Consider the following 7104-nt stretch of genomic DNA (forward strand, 5'->3'; position numbering starts at 1 on the left):
TTGGTTCAAGGTTTCAGTCCATGGCCACTTGGATTCATGTTTCTGGGTGTGTGAGCGTCATGGTAGAAGGGCACAGTAGAGGAAAGCTGATCACCTCATACAAGTGTTCTTTTTACTCAAACCATCTAGGGTGTACAGTGCACACATTTCCTACATGGCCAGTTGCAATTTTTCTTCAGGAAATTTCATTTTATATGGTAAATTGATGAATTTAAAACAATCACAACAGAATTTTGAGTCAATTAGAAAGATTTTTCCTATACAGAGGTTAGAGAATTCATCAATTTCCTCTAAACTTGTGTAACTTTATCTTTCTGTGTTTACACTCTGAGCCATCTGGAGTTTCTTTCTGTGCATGGTATCTGTTATGGGTATAATTTTCTCTTTTCTGAATTGTTAGGCAGCTACCCCAAAGCATTTATTATAGTCTACCTTTACCCTGGTGGTTTGGTGGATCCCTGTCACGTGAGGTCTGCACATTTGGCTCTGTCTCAGGGCTTCCCACTACTACCCTGCTGTCTGTGTGAGTCAGTGCCATGCTTCATCACAATGACTCCCAAATATGGTCTTATGTCTGGCAGGTCCCTTTGTGGATTTCTTTGTTGTTTTTTCAAGGCAAAGTCTCACTCTAGCCCAGGCTGGCCTCAAACTCACAGCAATCCCCCTACCTCTGCCTCCAAGTGCTTGGGATTAAAAGCGTGTGCCATCACACCAGAACCTTTGTAAATTTTTAGGATTTTTTTTTTCTGGCTATTTGATTATTCACTTAAACTTAAATATCAACTTTTCCATCTCCATAAAAGATGGTATTTCCATCTCCAAAAGATGGTCTATTGGTATTTCTTTCTCTGATTTCCTTCCATTTCTGTTAGCTTAGAGAACGCTGCCAATCTTTATGCTGTTGAGTCATTCATCCATAACCAGGTGAGATTTTCCTATTTGTTCAAGTCTAATTTTTTTTTTTTTTTTTTCGAGGCAGGGTCTCACTCTGGCTCAGGCTGACCTGGAATTCACTATGTAGTCTCAGGGTGGCCTCGAACTCATGGCGATCCTCCTACCTCTGCCTCCTGAGTGCTGGGATTAAAGGCGTGCGCCACCACGCCCGGCTCAAGTCTAATTTTTTATCTTTCAGGATTATTTTCTTCCTAGAGATTTTAAAGATTATTTATTTGTGAGAGACAGAGTATATCTTTACCAGGTCTTCATACCACTGCAAACAAACTCCAGATGGATGTGCCACTTTGTGCATCTGGCTTTATGTGGGAGCTGGGAAATTGAACCTGGGCCATCAAGCTTTGAAAGGAAGTGCCTTTAATCACTAAGCCATCTCTCCAGGCCTTGTTCTTTTCTTTTTTTTTTTTTCTTTTAAGCAGTGTCTCCCACTATCCCAGTCTGACCTGGAAACTCACTCTGCAGCCCAAGCTAGTCTTGACCTCATGGCAATCCTCCTTCCTCAGCATCCTGAGTGCTAGAATTAAAGACATGTGCTATCACACATGATTTCATAATTTTAAAAAAAAGCAGTTGGAAGCCGGGCGTGGTGGTACACGCCTTTAATCTCAGCGCTAGGGAGGCAGAGGTAGGAGGATTGCCGAGAGTTCGAGCCCACCCTGGAGAATACATAGTGAATTCTAGGTCAGCCTGAGCTAGAGTGAGACCCTACCTTAGAAAACCAAAAAAAAAAAAAAAAGCAGTTGGGAGGTAAGAATTCAAGGCCACCCTGAGGTTATCTAGTGAATTCCAGGTTAGCTTGGATTAGAGCAAGACCCTACCTTGAAAACACCAAAAAAAAAAAAAAAAGAAAAAAAAAGAAACAAAAACAAAACTTGCCAGGCATGGTGGCACATGCCTTTAATCCCAGCACTTTGGAGGCAGAAGTAGGAGGATCACCACGAGTTCAAGTCCCCCTCCTTCCCCCCTGTGACTACTGAGTGAATTCCAGGTCAGCCTGGGATAGAGCGAGACCCTACCTTAAAAAATCCAAAAACAAAAAAAGAAACTTTTTTTTTTTGTTTATTCTTATTTATTTATTTGAGAGTGGCAGAGAGAGAGAGAGAGAATGGGTGCACCAGGGCCTCCAGCCACTGTAAATGAACTCCAGACATGTACGCCCCCTTGTGCATCTGGCTAACGTGGGTCCTGGGGAATCGAGCCTTGAACCGGCACCCTTAGGCTTCACAGGCAAGCGCTTAACCACTAAGCATCTCTCCAGCCCAGAAACAACTTTTTATTGGGCTAAAGAGATGGCTTAGTGGTTAGGGCACTTGCCTGTAAAGCCAAAGAACCCAGGAACTCACAGATGTACAAGGTGGCGTGTGTTTGGAGTTCATCTGCAACAGGTGGAGGCCCTGATGCACCCATTCTCTCTATCTGCCTTTCTCCCTCAAATAAATAAAATATTTTTTAAAAAGAGACTGCACCACCATGCCCAGCTTGTAAAAATCTTTTTACTAACATTTTCCAAAATATAGATAATATGCCCTAATCATAATTCTCTCCCAGCACTCCCTCTTCCCCCTGAGAAATCCCCCTCCACTGAATCCCTTCTTTCCACCTAGTCTTTCTTCTATTTTGATGTCATCATTTTGTTTCCTTCTATTATGCAGGACTTGTGTAGGTAGTACAAGTCACTGTGAGGTCACGAATATCAAGGCCACTTTATATGTGGATGACAGGATTGTAAGCACTTCTCCCCTTCCTCTGACTCTTACATTCTTTCTACCACCTCTTCCACAAGGTCTCTGAGCCTTGGAGAGTGACAGAAATGTACCACTTAGTGTTGAACACTCCACTGTCACTTCTCAGCACTTTGGTCATTTTTTTTTTTTTTTTTTAAGATTTTTGAGGTAGGTTCTCACTCTATCTCAGGTTGACCTGGAATTCACTATGTAGTCTCAGGGTGGCCTCAAACTCATGGTAATCCTTACCTCTGCCTCTGCTGGGATTAAAGGCAAGCGTCACCACTCCCAGTTTACTTTTTGTCTGTCTGTTTTGGAGGCAAGATCTCATCCTAGACCAGGCTGGCCCAGGACTCATGGCGATCCTTCTACATTACCACGCCTGTTATGCCCAGCTTCATTGGGGTTTTGGACATTTTATTGTTGTTCACTTCTTGCTGGGTATAGGGGTTGCACACCTGTAATCTCAGCACTTGGGAGGCTGAAGGAGGATGATCATGGGTTCCAGATGTTGGCAGAACTATGCTTCTGAAAGGAGATGGGAGAGTATTTTGCCCACCTTATGCAGTATCGAGGGACCACCACATTCTTAGGCTCATTGTCCTCTTTTATCTTCTAAGCCAGTGTGGCAAACCAACTCTTCATATTGCTCCACTGTGACTGCCTTCCTTCCTTTTGTACCTTCTGCTAGCTGGCCTATGGGTTTCCACCGATTCTCCTCTCTGTCTCCCATCTTGCCAACAGGAGTGCTGGAATTACATTCTTGCTACCACATCCAACTTTTATGTGGGGGTCTGGGAATCTGCACTCAGGTCATCGGGCGTGTGCAGCAAACACTTTATCCACGGAGCCATGTCCTTAGTGCCTCTTTCACATTTAAGGACCTTTCTGATGATGCAGATCCACCTGGCTATCCACATCAGTGGTTGCAATCTGACTCCATCTGTTACCTTAACTCCCTAGTCCTTGGCCCAGTATCATCTTGACTCTCCTCCTTGGCCAATCTCCACCTAATTTGGGGCTTTATCTAGAGTGAGGAGTCACTAGCTGCTGTTGACCCCACCTATCTATCTCATCTGTCTCCTAATATATAAGGCAGGCTCAAGAATCAAGGTCATAGTCCTAACCTCAACCACTCTTGCTACCAAGAGGTGTTTCTGGAAAGTGATGGGGTCAGAAGTCATAGGCTTCCTTAGACAGAGGAAGTGTCTGGACTACTAGAGGGGAGGTTAGGTTTGTTCTTGCATTTTTTCTTTTTTAAAAAAAATTCTTGTTTATTTGCAGAGAGAGGCAGAGAAGAAAGAGAGAGATTGAGAATATGAGCATGCCAAAGCATCCAGCCACTGCAAATGAACTCCAGCCAGGTGCATGCACCACTTTGTGCATCTGGCTTTACATGGGTCCTGGGGAATTGAGCCTGGGTTGTTGGGCTCTGTAGGCAAGAGCTTAACCACTGAGCCATTTCTCTGGCCCTGTTTTTTTCTTTTGGAAGCAGGGTCTCACTCTAGCCCAAGCTGACCTGGAACTCGCTCTGTAGTTCCAGCCTGGTCTTGAATTCACAGTGATCCTCCTACCTCAGCCTCTCGAGTGCTGGGACTCAAGGCAGGCACTATGACTTCTCAATCAACATTGCAGGTTTTCTTTCCCCCCCTCTCTAGTTTTCTTCCATGTTCTTTGGAGCAGTTTCCTCTAAACAGCAAGAATCCTTCAACCACCCTTTGGACTGTCTGGCAGTTGCAAGCGACAGTGAAGAGGACGTTTCCACAACTTAATCTTTAGTGGCTGTGCAGAGGCCTGGCCCCTTGTGCTCAAGCAGGTTTCCCATTGCTTGTGAGGCAGCCCTACTTGAAATGGAGGAAGGGCCTCTGCTCTTCCAAACAGCATCACCTTATGCAATGACTGTACTCATGAATAGCTACTTGTCAAATGTATAAAACTTGCATTGAATCCATTAAGCTACCCAGGAGGCATAAGTTTTCTATATATATATATATATATAAAGCCTATCAGAGTTCTTCAATCCCTGTGCGTTCACCCTGCAGCCCTCAGCAGCCACTGGGAGGGGGACACAGTCAGGTACCTATTGTACTTGACTGAAAACACTTGGGTTTTGACACTTTCAGAAATAGCAAAAAAGTTATACAAACTCTTCTCATGTAATGACATGACTTTTCTGTCCATTTTTTTTATAATATTAAAGCAACTTGGGAGAGGGGAAGATTTATGAATAAAAAATATAGTTAACCCTTCGCTTTTACAGTTTGTTTCCTAACTTTCAGTTGTTCTGAGTCCCATGATTTACAACACAGTGCAGAATAGCACACAGTGGACATGAAACTCTTCGTGTCTGAATTATCTGACACACAGAGCAGCAGCCTCCACTCAGAGTCTGGGTTTGGAGTGGAATGAATGGGACGAATGTCTGCTCTTTGCTCCTTTAAGGATTAGCTCAAGTAAGCAGGGTGTAGTGGCACACACATTTAATCCCAGCACTCCACAGAGATAGGAGGATCTCTGCGAGTTCCAGGCCACCCTGAGACTACACAGTGTATTAGTGAATTCCAGGTCACCCTGGACTAGAGTGAAACCCTACCTCAACTCCCCCCCCCCCCAAAAAAAGAATTAGCTCCTTACCTGCACGAACAGATTTAAAAACCTAGCACAAAACACTGTTATGTAATATTGTACAGTGTGTGCCTTTCTCTCCTCCAAACCTGTTTACGGTCAAGTATAACCTGACAAAGGCTCCTTCAATAACATTTTACTGCTAAGTCTTTGGAAAACCATTAAACCCTAAGGAAATGTAAACTGGCAAGCACTTGTGTCTCAGACTTTGTGAGAAATACAAGGTGCCTAAGTGGATTAGTATGCTTTAGAAGTGTGAGCAGAGTTCTAACTGGAACCAGAATGAATTTGGCTCTTGAAGCTCAGGAATGAGTCAGAGCTGCCCACAATAACCTAATAAAAACTCGGGTTTATCCAAAGATGTTCCTCCATGAATGAAAATGGCCCTTCACCAAGCTTTTTGTGGAAACTGGCAATGCCCACATTATTTCAGCTCCATCCTCTCTCACTGCAGGATGATTTATGAGTCTTAGGCTTACACTGACGACTAACATCTAGTATCTGATACTCTTAACAAATGTATGTGACTACACAGGATTTTTAAATTTTTGTTTATTTTTATTTACTTATTTGATAGTGACAGAGAGAGAGAGAGAGAAAGAGGCAGACAGGGAGAGAAGAGAGAGAATGGGCACGCCAGGGCCTCCAGCCACTGCAAACGAACTCCAGACGCGTCCGCCCCCTTGTACATCTGGCTAACGTGGGTCCTGGGGAACTAAGCCTCCAACCGGGGTCCTTAGGCTTCACAGGCAAGTGCTTAACTGCTAAGCCATCTCTCTAGCCCTACAAAGGATTTTTAATTTAATTTATTTATTTGAGAGAGAGATTGGGAGCACCAGGGCCTTCAGCCACTGCAAATGAACTCCAGATGCATGAGCCACCTTGTGCATCTGGCTTACATGGGTCTGGGGAATGGAACCGAGGTCCTTTGGCTTTGCAGGTAAGCACAACTGCTAAGCCATCTCTTCAGCTCCTACACAGGATTTTTATACACAGAGGAACTCTGTCAATCTCTCTGCTGAGGACAAAGTTTGTGGTTTATTCACCAGAATAGGGTGTGTGTGTTATGTGTGTGCATGTGCACGCACACACACACTGGGGGAAGAGGTTATGAATGCATCTCAATCAGTAGTAGCCTGATTGAAGCACTGGTAGAAGACAGTGACACTGTTAACTGGAAACATTTGGGGCCTTAAAATTTCAGCAGGGGGCCTGGAGAGATGCCTTAGCAGTTAAGGCACTTGCCTGTGACACCTAAGGACCCAGGTTTGATTCTCCAGGTCCCACATAAGCCAGATGCACATGGTGGCACATGCATCTGGAGTTCGTTTGCAATGACTAAAGCCCCTGGCATGCCCATTCTCACTCACTCACTCTCTCCCTCCCTTCTTGTGTCTCAAATAAATAAAAATAAAATCTTTAGAATTTCAGCAAGAAGGGGGAAGATGGATAAAGTGGTTAAAGGCACTTGCTCGTAAAGCCTACCAGTCCAAGTTCAGATCAGCACCCACTTACAGCCAGATACAAACAGTGGCACTTGTATATCTGGCATTCAAATGCATTGGCAAGAGACTCTGGCATGCCTGGAATACACATGAACTACAAAGATGCTTAAAAGCAAATCTCAGCAGGCTGCAAGGCTCTTTATATCACTGGTGCTCAAGTTGAAACCCATGCACTTGCACACTCCAGCCAAGTGATTTACCACTGGGCACCACTCCCAGCCCTTAGAACACTGTTTAAATTCCCCTGGTTTTGGTAGCTTTACTCTGTACTGCTTGAAAGGCACAAAACCTAAGCT

At 44.2% G+C, this 7104-nt stretch overlaps 1 protein-coding gene across 1 annotated transcript in view; it reads left to right on the forward strand.

Annotated features, from left to right (window-relative positions):
- Positions 1 to 4450, forward strand: part of Rad9b (RAD9 checkpoint clamp component B) — a 70118-nt gene extending 65668 nt beyond the window's left edge. Inside the window, exon 11 of the mRNA XM_045132116.1 lies at positions 4337 to 4450. Within this exon, the coding sequence (XP_044988051.1) occupies positions 4337 to 4450 (114 nt within the window). The remainder of the gene's footprint in view (positions 1 to 4336) is intronic.
- The last annotated feature ends 2654 nt before the right edge of the window (positions 4451 to 7104 follow it).

The sequence above is a fragment of the Jaculus jaculus genome, chromosome 13, assembly GCF_020740685.1.
Source record: "Jaculus jaculus isolate mJacJac1 chromosome 13, mJacJac1.mat.Y.cur, whole genome shotgun sequence".
In the NCBI taxonomy this organism is placed as follows: domain Eukaryota; kingdom Metazoa; phylum Chordata; class Mammalia; order Rodentia; family Dipodidae; genus Jaculus; species Jaculus jaculus.